The 16,902-nt window shown below is 39.4% G+C and overlaps 1 protein-coding gene across 1 annotated transcript; it reads right to left on the bottom strand.

The window, feature by feature from the left end:
• Window positions 1–3,296: 3,296 nt before the first annotated feature.
• On the bottom strand, window positions 3,297–16,640 carry ndfip2 (Nedd4 family interacting protein 2). Its single transcript, XM_078243386.1, has 8 exons — window positions 16,414–16,640; window positions 9,313–9,547; window positions 8,595–8,725; window positions 7,996–8,083; window positions 7,480–7,604; window positions 7,263–7,329; window positions 7,032–7,139; window positions 3,297–6,637 (listed from the first exon to the last, which is right to left on the bottom strand). Exons 1-7 carry the CDS (start codon window positions 16,438–16,440, stop codon window positions 7,036–7,038), a joined length of 777 nt encoding a protein of 258 aa, XP_078099512.1. The 5' UTR covers window positions 16,441–16,640; the 3' UTR covers window positions 3,297–6,637; window positions 7,032–7,035.
• Window positions 16,641–16,902: the final 262 nt, after the last annotated feature.

The following is a 16,902-nucleotide window of genomic DNA, read 5'->3' as shown; positions in this document are numbered from 1 at the left end:
GCGACCCTTCTCACAGCACGGAGAGTGCTCAAGTCTAGTCTTGAGTGATGTCATGAGTCCAGATTCCTGCACTTTTACTTTTTTACTGACTAAAACAGGATCAAACAGTATTGATCTCCACTTTAATGAAACTGCCAGAAGTCACTGTCATCCATTACGTTGAGGTGCAGAGGGCAATGGGATAAATTGGATCTGGATCTTCTTCTTCTTCTTCTTCTATAAAGATTAGAGCCTGCAGGAGCATGAAGATCACAGGAACCTCATTCCGCTTTTACTTAACCTGTAACATCTCCACTGGAGCCAAACCTCAACATAAAGTCTGTGGTTTTACTTACCAGCTCCCCTAGGTGAAGGGAACATGTGCAGCCACTTCCTCCTTGTGGGAAAACATGGAATGACACTATTACCACCCTGCAGTTTTGTTTTAGTGCTAATTAGCAAATGTTAGCATGCTTAAATAAGATGGTGAACATGATAAACATTATACCTGCTTAATATGTAAGCATTGTCATTATAAGCAGCTTAGCATGCGTGTGTTAGCATTCAGCACAAAGCCCTTCTGTGCCACAAACTCAAAAAGCTGCAAGCATGGCTGTCAACTCCTAGTCTTGTTTATATGTAACTACATTTTTTTAATTGAAATGATGGAAAATACTGACAGGTTTTTGATGAAAAGACATTGTGGAGAATATTATCGCAGGGCTAGATTGATGGTACAACGCTGCATGAATTCTAGGGCTGCAACTAACGATGATTTTCATAGTCGATTAATTAAAAATAATTTTTTTCTCGATTAATCGATTAGTTGTTAGGTCTCTAAAATGTCAGAAAATGGTGAAAAATGTGGATCTGTCACAGAGGAGAGAAGAAACTAGAAAATATTCACATTTAAGAAGCTGGAATCAAAGAATTTTTACTTTTGTTTTTAAAAATTACTCAAACCGACTAATCGGTTATCATAATAGTTGGCGATTAATTTAAGAGTTGACAACTAATCGATTAATCGTTGCAGCTCTAATGAATTCATACATACACAGTAAGCTTTCACTTAGCAGCTTTAGGAGAATAAACTAGGCTGTAAATGTTTACATGTAAAGCTCACTTTTAAGCAGGGTTTTACCCAGTGTATTGCAAACCTGGTAGCCCACCGGGCCTAAATTGCCCCCCACCAGGGCTAAGCCACTTGGAATTATTTTTTTTTATTGTATTTAAAGACTTTTTTTTTTTTTTAACTACAGTTACAGTGGGGCTGCTCTGTTTGAAACTTTTTTCAAATCTCCAGTTAGCTTTTAGCACTGACTTAATGAACGGCCCTATGGAATCTGTCTTATAGCTTTTTTTTTTAAATTTCGTGATTCCATCCATGATTCTGTTATCACAGAAACTATTGTGCTCTACATTAATGCTGCTATCAGTCTGTGACTGGCCCCAACCGGGCCCTTGTCTGAAAACCGGGCCACCGGGCTAAACAACTTTTCTGGGGGATACCCTGAAGTGTTTCAATTTGCCAACCTTCATCAGATAAATGTTTGACGCTACACTTCCAGATACTAAAACTGATAAAGGTTGCAAGTGTCAAATACAGTTTCCACTTTAGTTTTTTAATCAGATCATCTGTCTATTTTAGGCTTCAACCAAAATGTTATTTTGAGCACAGTTTGTCAATCTTGCGCTGACAGAGAGCCACTTAATGACCTAGTGATTTTTCTGCCTCCTGACCAGTGGTGTCTTCTGACATACTGTAAAACCAAGCTTTTAGATTTTAACATGGGCAGCTGTGTGAGGACAGAGGGCCTAGTTAACAGCCTGAGGCACTGGGCTGTGTGGACATTGATCTAGCAGAGAGCAAAAAGCACTCCCAGAGCAGTGCTAAAGAGCCCCTGGCTTATATTTATCAAGTCTCTCTGAGCTGGACTGCTGAACTCGGCTCAGTGGTTAGGTCACACCACCATTTAAACTTCAATAAAACGACGAGTAAAAAATGGGTCACAAATCACCAGTGTAGCAGCACAGCAGACTTTTAGAGAGACTAAATCATAAATATAAGATATCCGATCATCAATGAAACAGGAGCTATCTAATAAAATGGGATAAGAGGTGTTGAATCAATATTTCAGAATACTTTTCGATTTTATAGATAATAAAAATGTCGTCAAAGACGTGAGAGCCACTCAACTGAAATGATCTCACGCTGGTCCCTCGCTCCAAGACTTTAACAATATTAATGCTGCCTCCTTGACGAGTCCCTTTGCCTCTATACTCATGAAACTTAAATTGAATATAAAGGACTTTATTTTTCAGATGAAAAAACACTAATTCACTTTTTATCTCAGCTAAGAGAAACAAGGATCTTGTTGGTGGAAAAGAGGCTAAAGATGACCCATAAATTGAATGAAGCAATGAAGTTAACAGAAACCCCAAAGACATGCATAAAGAAGGACATGCTTGAGTTGAAGAGCTTTGACACTGATAGGAGCTTTGACCCAAATACAGAATGTGTACTGAGCTGCTAATGAAACTACTACAGTGGAATCTTACAAGCAGTATTTAGCTCCATCTAGTGGACGCAATGACTATATCTGGTCATGCCTATCGCACACATCATTGTGTTTTATATGAAAGTATTGGGTGGTCTTCTCTCCAAGAAAGATGTGATACTCACTGGTATCTCTTTATCTATAATGCTCTTATTGGAAAACTACCTTACATAACTTCTCTGTCTCTCAGAGGGACATTATCAGACTCGCTCTGCTGACAGGCTTTTGCTTCATTTTCCACAAGCTCGGTCTGAACTTGAAAAAACTGCCTTTAGTTTTAGTGCACGCCGACTACTGGAACAAATTACAGCCTCTTAGACAATTTAGAAATCTGGTTTTAAACCTGCAAACTTCTACTTGTAACTGCTTCGCATAGTTGTACTTTCTTTTGCATCGTGCAAATCCATTTTCAGTTTCATTATCTTTCCATAGGAGTCTTACGATTGTATTTTCTGTGTTCTGTTTTTGTCTTTGTAATTTGACTTGATGACATTGAAAAGGAGGGTCGCCCCTCAACGATCTCTCGAGGATGAATAAAGGTTGAATGAGTGAGTGAGTGAATGAATGAATATGAGCAATGTTCATCATCTTAGTTGAGCATGTGGTAACATTTGAAGTGCATCTGAGGCTTATGGGAACATCATTAGTTTCTAAGTATTTGGTCATAAACCAAAGTAATCATTTCTCATTTGTTTTCTTAAAGGCATTGAAGCATTGTTAGAAGCTTCCCCTCTCCATCTACACGGGGCATTTTGGGGCTTTAACTTCAAGTAGTTATCGTTTGAACATTATATTTTCTTCTTTATTGAGCTATGAACGGAAGGCCTGGGGGGAGATAATGCAACAGAGAAAGGCCCGTGAAGCTGGTTTAGGGTCAGTTTCACACTAAGAGCCTGATGATTGGCTGGATGATAGCCAGTACGTGTCCATGAATTAAATGTGGACGCCTAAATACTAGCTTGCTTGTGAGTTAAACTGACAAAATTCAGGTTTTAAGTGCAAAAAAAAAAAAAAAAAAAAAAAAAAGAAAAGAATCCAGAGTCAAACTTAACCGACTTTTGAACTTTATTGGCATTTTTTTTTTTTTTTTTGTCAATTTCATTCCAGTTACGATAAATGCACAACTGCTTCAGAAGACATTACAAGAATTATCTTAAGACAAAAAAAATAGTTTGGCTGCCTTCTCATTTTTTCTTTATTTACAAAGAAATGTAATTGTACTAGATTCATTCTAATATTACCCCACTCATTCAGGTGGACAAATCATGCAGCCGAGCTTTAATTTGTTGAAAGACCTTGATATTGCAAAAAAGTTGGATATGAGCAGAAAAAAAAAGCATAAAAAAAGTTGGGCAATACTTAAGCTGTCACAGTTTAGGCTAAAAGCAATGAAACAAGACATACAATAACAATATTATCATTACTGAAAAATAAAAAGTGCAAAAGGCAAATTATCTATTGGGGATGATTAAGTATTCCAGTTGTCAAACTTGGATGGCGAAGATATATATTTTTTTCTTCTTCTTTTCTCTGTCCACTACAACAAGTTAAGCAGATTCACAAATCATACTGTACAGAAGTTCTTCAAAGTGCAAATATTATGAATTGCATAAGCTGGTATATACATTTTGTTTTCTGGATGACAAAAAAAAAAAAAAAGCATTAGGCTCCATTTTCATGGCGCAAAAGCTCAAAGACTACTGCATCCCCACTGGACTGTACCCCCTGACTTCATCGCTGTTACTCTTAGAGAACCTATGGCAACATCTGCTGATGTCATTCTCATCTTATCATATATTAAAAAGTGTTTTCCTCCACATAGAATCCACCTTTCTAATAGGAGCTATGTTACATCACCAAAAGCTTCTCGCGCAATGAAAAGAACATTTTAATCTAATCATAAAAGCTAAAATCTCAAAGAGAGATCCATGTGTTAGGTTTCTCGAAATCATGCACAACATGCCCGAACCAGTCCCATTTTAATAGCTTTTATTGCATTTTTCTTCTGATTTACTGGTAATTTAAATCCTTGTGTTGGCAAGTGTGTGCAGTACACACACACACACACACACACACACACACACACACACACACACACACACACACACATATTGTGCAGCTTGTTCAAAGGGCACCTCAGCTTTATCCCAAAAATGAACACCCGCTTCACTCTGGGCGGAACCTGATCTCAATCTCTAATGGTGAAACTATTCCATGATCACAGGACTTTAACTCCACGACTATTGTAGGTCATTACAGAGAACTAAATTGCATATGACTCTTTTGTTCCAAAGAGTCTTACTCAAGTGGTATTTAAAATGCTTATTATCGGTTCCCCTTCCACAGCACTGAAGCAGGAGCTCACTTTCCACATGGTCTTGCTTTTGGGCCACTTTCCACCGATCAGCCTGGAGCAGCCTGTGTGGTCTAAAAACACTGATTTGTCCAAGGAGCCTCCACTGATTAGCAGCGCTCCTCCGCAGCTTACAGACACTGTTTTGCCAGTGTGGAGTTTGAGAAGAACAAAAAGCAGTTTGTTTTACAGACCTGTTTCGGTAAACTGAGCCCCAGAAAGGTGACAAATGTGTGTTGCTCTAACATATGGTTAAAAACGGATTATGAAGTTGTTGTTGTTTTTTGGTAGTTAGGCAGATGCTTTTTATTTTTCTTTGATTCAAACAGAGCAACTGTAGCCCTCTAAAAATGTCATGCTTGATGAACATCTTTACTGCATAGGTCAGCTTAGCATGACAGTTATCATTAAAAGGCAAAAAGACTAGGAAAAATGTATGGAGATCTTAATGCGCACATGTATCACATATATTAGGATTTTTTATTTTTTTATTTTTAGTAAATACGCAAATTTTACCGACTTTCATTGACTGCCTGGCTTCCTCTTTTTCCGTTCAGTGACTCAGAGATTATCAATAGAAAAATTGTTTCCTGTTTCATTTAGTTCAAAACTCCCAAAGTTCAAAGTCAGGGCTTAATTTAACCATTGGTTGTCTCAAAAACGTTGACGTTAAGAAAGAGTTTCAATTTATTCCAAGCTGTTTTCTGGCCTTTGTCATATTTTGCCGTGTCACGGTAAACGGAATAAGCGTGGGCGAGTCGGAAATTGTGTTTGTTTTAAAAACACTAAATGCATCTGGGTCTGTGATATGTAAACTGATCACTGCATTACTCTGGTTTTCCTTATACATGCACATTTGAGTGCCCTTGAGATGAAAATCTTCCATCTTTCCTCTCGGCTGCCTAATTGTTTTCAGGGTAGAGAGGCTGAGATGTTAGAAGGATGCACGCTGTCAACTAAAGTAGACCGACTTTGGCCACGTCACACATTAACGAGGGCGTAAAAATGCTACATCACGGTTTAAAAGTAAGACTTGTTCAAAACACCTTGAACTTAAAAAATGTGGAATGGCAAAGCTAGTGCTAAAACTGCTCGCGATATATTGTAATGTGCAAAAGTCGTAGACAAAGCTGGAAGAGGAGATTTGAACATGAAGGCTCGGAGTAGGTTTCCGATTGCTGCACCTTTTGTCTATTTTTAAAATTACTAATTACTTTGGACAGAGGTTTTCTCAAACATAAGCTGATTACACAAATGAGCTAGAGCAACTTTTGTGTTTCTGACATTTACGACGCCGTTTCATTGAAAAAGTTTCATTGTGCTTTCATTTAGCATCTCTGCGACTCCTAAAATATTGGATATCTCATTATGGGAGGCTGAATTTGCCTCCGGTAACCATGGTCATGTATCTGAACAGCACTCCCACTCTTGAGAGATACATCTTGACACGTATGTGGGACTGCTTTTTCTTTTGTTCAAACTGTGTTTAGAATCAAAGGAAAATGGAAAAAGAGAAATGAAAACGAAGCCAGAAGATAGATCATCGTAGACTAATTTTTTTCGGCTCGGTTCAGAAGTTCAGAGTGAGCCGTGTTATGCTGTTAATGAGACTGGTAACACTTTCTCCCTACGTCTTTCCTTCCTTTCTTCCCCGTCTCCTCTCTGCACTGCAAGGCTCCTCGCTCAGGTTATTCGAGGGGTAGGGAGGGAACTTCACATCGGAAAGGAATGGTGATGGTGTGGAAACCTGTGGGACATTATATAAAAATCATTAGAGCAGGCTAGGCACGGGCCGGTTACCGGTTTCAAGGTCTACCGTGCCACGGTTTGAAAAAGTCACGGCCTCAAAACCACTCAAATTTAACGAGCTGTTTCTCATGAGTCTTAAAAGGACAGAAAGTGCAGTTTAGAAATGTCTCTCCCTGTCAGTGTGCAGTGTGTTTGAAAATGAAATACATTGTGTTCAATGGGGGGGGGGGGAAATGTTTTTTTACCCAGACATTTAAAAATAATACATTTTAAAGCTGTTATTGCAATACCGTGATATCTTTGCTGAAGGTTATCATACCGTCAGAATTGCCAATAGCAATAGCAGCGATATTGTGATTTATTTTAAATTTTTAGAAGAGCTTTTACTTTACCTTTTTAGTAGAGGAAGAAGAGGCGCGTTCTATGAGAGGTGGCCATATTCTCTGACATGTTGCGGACTTTAAGATAGTTAACGAAACCCCTGAAGAACAGCAGGAGACCTGTGGAGGGAAAGCACAGTTCAATTCACAACAGAGATCTCCACTTGCGAGTCGGCAAAATGTCAAGATGAAGACCTTAAAAATGAATAAAAGAAAACCAAACATTTTTAACGTTATACTCACCGAGCAACAGGAAGATCCACCAGAGCCAGTACTGACCATTAAAGTAGCCAGTGAAGTAGTCGGAGAACTGGACACAGAGATCATCACTTTCAGTATTTTTATATATATATATATATATATATATATATATATATATATATATATTATTTTTTTTAATGAAGAGGTTACAATTCAATTCAGCACTGATATTGCAAGAAAAAAGCAATTGTCAAAATACCCTGACGATGAGAATCCACTTAATGAGGGAAAGGCCGAATCCACAGATGGCTCCGTAGCGTCCTGCGATGGTATTGGTCAGACAGAAGGAAAGGCAGAACCCGATCCAGTTGAACAGGAAGGCCACTAGAGGGACAAACACAGAGACATTTAGTCATTTTGCTTTACAACAACAAAGAAAGAAAATAGTCATGACAATTTAACAATTTTTTTATTCATTTTCTGATACATTAAGGAACATTTATTACATTTTTTTGTCATATTTTAGTTTGAAAATGGCTATGGGAATTTTCTAAATGAAAGCACTGGGAAATTGATGTCGAATTGGAATGACTTTTAGAGATGGAGGCTGATTAGGACAACTTAAAAAAAAAAAGAAAAAAAAAGGCAACTACATAACTAAAACACTAACACTTAATGCTGGCCTTGTCTCACTGCATTGCACTGGATTTGAAAAAAAGGAAAAAGAATAATAAATAACAGAAGCATTAAAAATGTTATCATGAGACAGACTTACTGAAAAAGGCCAACATGAAGATTCCATCGTTCCCAACTCGAAGCTGATCAGCGTCACTGAAATCATCTCTGGGAGGGAATTCCTCAGCCTGGACACACACACACACACACACACACACACACACACACACACACACACACACACACAAAATGTACATATGAGCTTGGTTAAAAACATGTGGTAACAAAGTCAACAGATGGGTTGCAAAACACGTTCGAGCCCTGAGAGCTATTTCATTCACGGGCGTTGCCATCTCGATAAATGCTCCATCAATTCTAAAAATAAATGACTCGTGATGTGACACTGACACAGTGTAAAGAATACAGAATGTGATGACTAATTACTACCATGTATTTTGATCTTACATGTCCGTTGGCTGGGGTAGTTTAGATGTAGCGTGCTTTGAGATCAACCCCATTCTAAGGACATGTAAGTCAAATTATACACACACCACATGAATAGCTTGCAAATATTATAATGTAGCCCAGGTCTGAAATCTATACTGCTTTAATGGAAGAACGTTGATAAAACAAGCCCATAGAAACACAGAAAATGCGACAAATAGCGAGAGGAGCATGTGTGTGAGCGCTGGTCCTCACCCGTGGCATCACCTCCACAGTCGAGGTAGCCATTGCGGCCGCTTTGGCCTTCTCCGCTTCGTCATACGTGGGCAGTGATGTGGCGACACTGTAGGGCGGAGGCACTGGGAAGTCACCACGGTAACTAGTCTCTGTGGGAATGACAGAGAAGGAGATAGATAAAGGGAAGAAATGGGACCGCATGCAGTATCTAGCTAAGTAGCTGCCCATAATGTGGTAATGCTGTCATGGAAATGAGCACTGACTCATGAGTTAAGACGCTCCAGAAGTTGCCTCGAAACTGCTGCTGTTGCTATTTTAGGAAGCATGCAACCACACCAAAAAAATGAAGATGCAGCGAAGAAAATGTAGTGTTTTCCCTAGGTTTGTGGAAGACATCGGTGCACATATATTTGGTGGGGGATTTAGGTGTCCTCCCTCAAGAAAATGTTCCGTTTTTCAAAAAGAAAAATGCAATTTCCGATCATTTTGGACCATTATTACTATTACCTCATCTATGTTTAAAACATTGTAAAAACTAGAGAAGATAATTAAAGACAAAACTTGCTTAAGAAGTCTACTGGGGACCAACTACAATCATTAGATCCGAGTCATTTAATCAAATAATGTAGTTAGTTTTGAAGAGTAGGTGCTGCCCAAAAGGGCTTGTGCACCTAAGCCGTGTAATGGTAGGGAAAACCCTGGGCGTGGACAAAATAGGAAGTAATCCCGTACTTACCGGGTGCTGCAGCAGTTGCTCCCAGGTCAATGGAGGCGTAAGGGGGTGGAGGTGCCTCCGCCTCCCCCTGAGTCCCTGATCCCGACGCTTGCTCTGCTGCTGCAGCAGCGGCAGGCGCCGGGCCGGCCTGGTTCTGGTTCTGGTCCTGGCTGCACCTACCAGCCTGGGCTGTGGCAGAAGTGCAAGGCTGCTGCTCACTGGTTGAGGCCTCCGAAGAGTCATCCTCATTGTCCAGCTGGAGAAGAGGATGATACGGGAAAGGGGGGGGGGGGGGTTAGAGGAATCGGCACAAGCAGATCAGCTAATCAGTCAGCCAAAAAGTGTGGCTGCTCGAGGGGATGTTCACACTGTGCCAAGTTCCTTTTGTTTCTTATGGTTGTTTGTCATGTTTTCTATTTGTATTTAATTTTCTTGTATTTTAATTTGTTGTACTATATTACATTTTATTGTGAAGCACTTTGTGATTTTTTTTTGCCAGGCTGAATGGACGGCAGAAGAAGATTGTTATTTTTAGCAACATTTTTAGCCACGTTTTTTATAGTCGGACATTGGTACTGTTTTCTGATAGCGGGTAGTTATTATGTAACTAAATGAGCACAATCTGTTTTTGTTTGTCAGTGCAAAATGTGGGTCATGCTGAATCGATTTTCAAGCTGAATAAGTGGGCAACACAATATTTGTGGAGGAACAACTTTCAATGACATAACTTATGTAATGGGTTACATCTTAGTAGTATATATATTAGGGCTGTCAGCATTAACGCGTTAATCGTGATGCGATTAAGGGTCGAGCATAATGCGTTAATTATTTTTAATCGTATTAATCGCATGCCGCCATTTATTAATTTATTTTTACTTCACTCGGCTTTGCGTCGTGCCTAACAGGCTACTATTTTGCCGTACTTCCTCGTAACACATCCTGCTGCTGCAGGAATAGCAACGCGGATTTCGGTCCCTCATTCTGGTGCCACCGGTATGCCTGCACTTCTCTCTGATGCTCTGAAACAGACGTTACAGGAAACAGAAACACCGCTGCACGTGATGCTAGTTAACACTATACTCGACAGCAGCTAACGTTAGCCTACCGCTAGCTAGTAGCTGGATTAAACACGGTTACAATGCTGACAGCTAACGCTAAACGGTGTAAAGTGTGACCGTGTTTCACTGTAAAGGATTCCGACACCGGGATTGTGGTGCATTCAAAGTTGTTGTTAAATGCCCTTTTCTCATCTGGTGGTTGTTTTTGTCATTCAACAGCTATTTACTAGTGAAATAAGTTATTGTTATAGTGATTACATTATTATTAAACATTTAATTTCGACGATACGGCCTTAGCAATAAACAAGCTTTCATTCTTTAATGTCGCCAACTGTTTAGTACCCTTCTTTTTTCTACTTTCTTAAAAGTATCGGTTCAGGCACCGGTACCATTTTAAAAGCACCGCTTTAGCACCGGTATCCAAACCAAACAATACCCAACCCTAATATTGACTCTAGATTCAAATGTGTGACTAGATTAAATATATAATAAACAAATACAAATCTTAAAATCAAGTTCATAAAGTAACTTTCTTTGCATTCATTTGATTCCCAATCAAGATACACTGGTAAGAATTGCTTTCCATTGTTAATATGTACTTAAAAACTGTTCTGAAATGTGAAATAATATAATTTTAATTATGTGATAAAACATGTGATTAATCGCAATTAACTATAGAAATTCAACGATTAATCACGATTAAGAAAATGTAATCGTTTGACAGCCCTAATATATATATATATATATTACTGGTAGTGGCGGGGTCCACCATTTCTCCACTGTATTCCAATTGCCTACCTCCAAGGGATGTAAACCAGCTCCATTTTATCTCACTGATGACAGCTTCACTGTTTACTGCTCACTCTCTTTACACTGTATCAGAGCGGTATTTATTTACCACTAAAGCAAACAGAACATTTCCTACTGCCGCTGCTTCACATTAAAAGTGTTAAACTGGTGGCTTTTACTGTGAAGCTGCCACAGAATTTACAACGCAGTATTACAACTGGAACTGCTATTTGGAAGTATGTGTTGGAATAAAATGACTGGGGTACATACTGTATGTCTGCCCGGGGCAGGGTAAGAACCTAACCGTTTGCCCTCAGCAGAATGTTTGACACTGTAAGCAAAAGAGACTATATCGGTATGTCAACAGAGGAAGGTCTCTGGAAAAGTGATACGCATGTAATCAGTTAATAAGCGTCCTCGCCACAGCTGATAGAGTCGGTTACATTTTTGTCAGACCAAAGAGCCAAACACCCTCTGAAATTACAGAGGGGCAACGGGAACATGACGGTTACAGAGCGACTGGCGGGAAATCTGGGTGGGCAAAGTGAGGGAGTAAATCCTCATCACGTTCTCTGTGACTTTCATTAAGAGGTCCCCTCAAGAAAGTTAACTCAAACCCAGACAGCATTATGCAACCTTGTGCTCAATAATATCAATTAAGCTGATTTTGGCCTTGATAAAAATCAGCAGCACATATATTGTTGTGGCTTTATGGTTCATTCACTAGTATCTCACCTTAAGGATAATGCTACACTACCCAGTTTTATAAGATAACAACCAGAGGCTATTCGTGTGTTATACTGCTGACACAAAGCAAGCAAACGCTATCTTAACGTGGCTGAGCAAGTTCAACTCATTCAGAGTCATAAAACAAAATAACAAAACAAAACATAACCCTTCCGGTTCTAACGTTTTAGTCAAATAGCTACCTTTATTGAGATTGCAGTTTGCTATTTTAGTTTTGGTGTTAAAGGGTAATTTCGGGGGGTTTTTTCAACCTGGACCCTACTTTCCTATGTTTTTGTGTGTAAAAAGTGACTGATAGGTGTAACCATAGATATAGAATAAATTGTTCTATATCTATCGGTGTAACAATCTTTGAAATGGGTCCAGTATTCAATGAAGTGTATTTTACGATGCTAAAATTACTGTTTATTTTATTTTTATTTACATGGAGTCTGGTGGCTTTAACAAACGCAATTTCGCAGATGTGTATATGTTCAAAAAAAGGATCTTACTAGAAAGGACGACCTCCTTAGAAATCCTTTCCCTAATGTCGTCAGACACTTGGAATATTAATCTGAGCCTGTCAGTGGCAAAACAAGCGCTTTAGTGAACGTAAATACAAGCTGCGCAATTGCCCTATAACTGTATGAAATGTGACGTAGCTTGTTTCGCTGACTGCCGACAGCAGCGGTCTTGCTTAATACCGGACCAATGTCAAAGATTGTTGTTCCCATCAGTCACTTAGACACAAAAACATAGGAATATAAGGTCCAGGTTGGAAGAAACCAAAGTTAGCCTACCCTTTAAGCTTGCTTTAGTTTTGACTACAAATACAGTGGGGAGAACAAGTATTTGATACACTGCCGATTTTGCAGGTTTTCCTACTTACAAAGCATGTAGAGGTCTGTAATTTTTATCATAGGTACACTTCAACTGTGAGTGACGGAATCTAAAACAAAAATCCAGAAAATCACATTGTATGATTTTTAAGTAATTAATTTGCATTTTATTGCATGACATAAGTATTTGATACATCAGAAAAGCAGAACTTAATATTTGGTACAGAAACCTTTGTTTGCAATTACAGAGATCATACGTTTCCTGTAGTTCTTGACCAGGTTTGCACACACTGTAGCAGGGATTTTGGCCCACTCCTCCATACAGACCTTCTCCAGATCCTTCAGGTTTCAGGGCTGTCGGTGGGCAATGCGGACTTTCAGCTTCCTCCAAAGATTATCTATTGGGTTCAGGTCTGGAGACTGGCTAGGCCACTCCAGGACCTTGAGATGCTTCTTACAGAACCACTCCTTAGTAGCCCTGGCTGTGTGTTTCGGGTCGTTGTCATGCTGGAAGACCCAGCCACGACCCATCTTCAATGCTCTTACTGAGGGAAGGAGGTTGTTGGCCAAGATGTCGCGATACATGGCCCCATCCATCCTCCCCTCAATACAGTGCAGTCATCCTGTCCCCTTTTGGAGAAAAGCATCCCCAAAGAATGATGTTTCCACCTCCATGCTTCACGGTTGGGATGGTGTTCTTGGGGTTGTACTCATCCTTCTTCTTCCTCCAAACACGGCGAGTGGAGTTTAGACAAAAAGGCTCTATTTTTGTCTCATCAGACCACATGACCTTCTCCCTTTCCTCCTCTGGATCATCCAGATGGTCATTGGCAAACTTCAGACGGGCCTGGACACGCGCTGGCTTGAGCAGGGGGATTTTGTGTGTGCTGCAGGATTTTAATCCATGACAGCATAGTGTGTTACTAATGGTTTTCTTTGAGACTGTGGTCCCAGCTCTCTTCAGGTCATTGACCAGGTCCTGCCGTGTAGTTCTAGGCTGATCCCTCACCTTCCTCATGATCGTTGATGCCCCACGAGGTGAGATCTTGCATGGAGCCCCAGACCGAGGGAGATTGACCGTCAACTTGAACTTCTTCCATTTTCTAATAATTGCGCCAACAGTTGTTGCCTTCTCACCAAGCTGCTTGCCTATTGTCCTGTAGCCCATCCCAGCCTTGTACAGGTCTACAATTTTATCCATGATGTCCTTACACAGCTCTCTGGTCTTGGCCATTGTGGAGAGGTTGGAGTCTGTTTAATTGAGTGTGTGGACAGGTGTCTTTTATACAGGTAACGAGTTCAAACAGGTGCAGTTAATACAGGTAATGAGTGGAGAACAGGAGGGCTTCTTAAAGAAAAACTAACAGGTCTGTGAGAGCCGGAATTCTTACTGGTTGGTAGGTGATCAAATACTTATGTCATGCAATAAAATGCAAATTAATTATTTAAAAATCATTCAATGTGATTTTCTGGATTTTTATTTTAGATTCCGTCTCTCACAGTTGAAGTGTACCTATGATAAAAAATTACAGACCTCTACATGCTTTGTAAGTAGGAAAACCTGCAAAATCTGCAGTGTATCAAATACTTGTTCTCCCCACTGTAGGTTGAAAGTTTGTTTCCATCATATTGCTTTTAGCTTAGTCTGAGGCTGCTTGGCTTCTGTCAAGTCATCTCCTGACCTGTCTTTTTATTCCCTATACTGCTTTTTAATCAATTTTTTGATTTAATTCCCTCGCCTAACTTCCTTCCTTTTTTTTAACTTGACGTTGGTTTTATCATGTCAGTTGCTTTGTATTACTTTTTGTATTGTTGTTTGTCATGTACTTTCTATTTATGTAGCCTGATGTTTATCTATAGGCTACATCGTGGCAGACTTCAAACCATCTGCCTTGGTTGTAAAGCACTTTGGGTCAACTTATGTTGTTTTAAATGTGCGATATAAATAAAGATGACTTGAACTTATTTAGGTCACATTTTCCATGACAAAGTGGCTATAGTCTTGTTGTGGTAAAACACCACAGTGTAGATAGGGAAACACCCTTCGTAATAACAGCTGACATCATACTGACAACTAAAACATCACAGGTAATAACAGGAGATCTCAATCAACTACTGACCCAAGAAACATAGTCATAATTAAAAGGAACTTTGTTCGTCACCAAAATCTAAAATTCAAATTCTAGCCACCTTGTAAAACTCCACCAGGGCAGGGTCAATGTACAAGGCAGTGAGTGACGTCTGGCTTGGAATTGAGGACAAAGCATAACACACCCCCGCGCACAGGGGATTACATAAAATCTTCATAGCCACAAGCTTCCTTGTGTGTCCAAATATACCCAAAACTCATGCAGGCCCACTCAGAGCAGCAGTGCCCCATACTTGCAGAAATCCAAGTATTATTTGGAGAAGACGAATAAGACAGTTAGAGGGTAAAATGTGGGAAGGAATGAAAAGTGTATGTGTAGACATAATGAAAGGAAGACCGGGCTGTCTACAAACCACAACATCGCATGTTGGTCCGGACGTGTTGAACATGTAAATTATCTAAATAATCCTTGAGAATCCATTGTCTAAAAGTTGATTTTTGTTGTTGTGCTAATGTTATTTTACAAAAAACTTTATTAATGTTGAAATTTGCACTTTGTTCAGTGTTGCAAAGTTAGAGCACAATGCTGATTTGCTTTGGTTCATGTGGGATTATCACACTGGCATACCCAGAACCACAGGCATCAGAGCACAAAGCGGACGTTTATCTCTAAGTGGCAGGAACCGTTTCCAAAATACCTCAGCCACTGTTGTTACTTTATACGCCTGGTAACACTTTTAGAACAGCAATACATTCCACGTTTAAAATGCCAGTTAACCCAAATATTCACCATATTGGGAGGTTGCCCTTTTTTAAACTCAACATCCGCATTGCTTTTGACTAGTAACTAGGCTACTGGGAACACAACGTTTACTTCCATGAATAACTCACTGAATGTCTTAATAAGCTGTCTTAGTAAAATGTATGCTAGGAGATGCAATATAGTCACACCTTGGAAAATATATTAGTTACTCAGTTGTTATCATTCAGTTTACAGGACTCTTACTAGCTAGCCCTTTGGACTTGAATACCTAACCGGGGTGTTTGCTAATATCACTTGACTAGCTAGCTAAGTGGCTTTAAAAAGTGCATTTAAGCTCACGTTAACGTTAACGTTACATATTACATATTACATATTAGCCGGTTAATAACTTCCCCTGCTAACGCTAACTTACAGCTAAGCTTCTTTACACTTGTGTTAGCTTGTCAACAGTCGTGTAACTTAACAAAGGTTTCATAGTTAGCAAGTAAGTATACCCAAGAGAATGCATAATAAGTGTGTAACACAGTTTAGGATTATAACTATATATATTTAGAATGTTAACTTTCGAGGCCTACAATATGCGGAAGTGCTTGAGAGGCTAGCTGCCATAACAAAACAATTCCGAGAAAATAAATAAAGCCAAATACAACAGAAGTAAATCATTCAGAAGGAAACTAGCATTAACGTTACATGTTTTGCATTTGTGACTACATAATATAGCTATAGTAATATTCTACTTGAATATTTTTTTTATTTTAGTTTTTTTAATGCCTTAGCTAATTCTAGCAAGGCCTTGTTTCCTGTGACAGGCAGGCCAAGCTATCAAACGCTGTTTTGATCTCATCTGTCCTCACTCACCACTTGGTATCGGCTTGCTGGGTCCATCCCGACGAGATTCAGCTGGCAAGCAAGCCAGCCGAGAGAACAATAGGGGAAATCTAAGTTGTTGTAAACGTTACTCCAAAATGTGTATTACAGACAGGAGATACTTCTCCCAAACAACGTAGAATTACAGGACACAGACCGATGACAGAAATGGCTGCAATCTACTGTGTGTGTGTGTGCACATACAGTCTATGCTGTGCACTCGCTTAGAAAAACACCGAGTCAAACTTCTCATGGAATCTGATACTTCCTATCAAATATTTCAAAGTAAAATATATAAAAATGCTACGTAATTTCCTTATTTTGAGTAACAGAAATAATATCAAAGTGATAATACATTAATTAGCAATAACCTCCGAACTCCGGGAGCTCTGCCTTAAAAATGTTAGTAAGTAGTATCAAAGGAGTAAAAAAGTATTTGCAGTATTAACCATAGTTCCCTGGGAGAGTTTTAACTAATTT

Source organism: Sander vitreus, chromosome 24, assembly GCF_031162955.1.
Source record: "Sander vitreus isolate 19-12246 chromosome 24, sanVit1, whole genome shotgun sequence".
Taxonomy (NCBI): Eukaryota; Metazoa; Chordata; class Actinopteri; order Perciformes; family Percidae; genus Sander; species Sander vitreus.
The sequence above is the reverse complement of the archived record's forward strand: the minus strand, read 5'-3'. Positions and strand labels throughout refer to the sequence as shown.

Bases quoted from the DNA above. Each gene is read 5' to 3' on its own strand.
- ndfip2 (XM_078243386.1), bottom strand. From the start codon at position 16,440: ATGGACCCAGCAAGCCGATACCAAGTG. The intron at 8,084-8,594 runs GTGAGGACCAGC...GTGTGTGTCCAG, and splicing joins CTGTGGAGGTGATGCCACGG to GCTGAGGAATTCCCTCCCAG. The intron at 7,330-7,479 runs GTATTTTGACAA...CTCTGTGTCCAG, and splicing joins AGTGGATTCTCATCGTCAGG to TTCTCCGACTACTTCACTGG.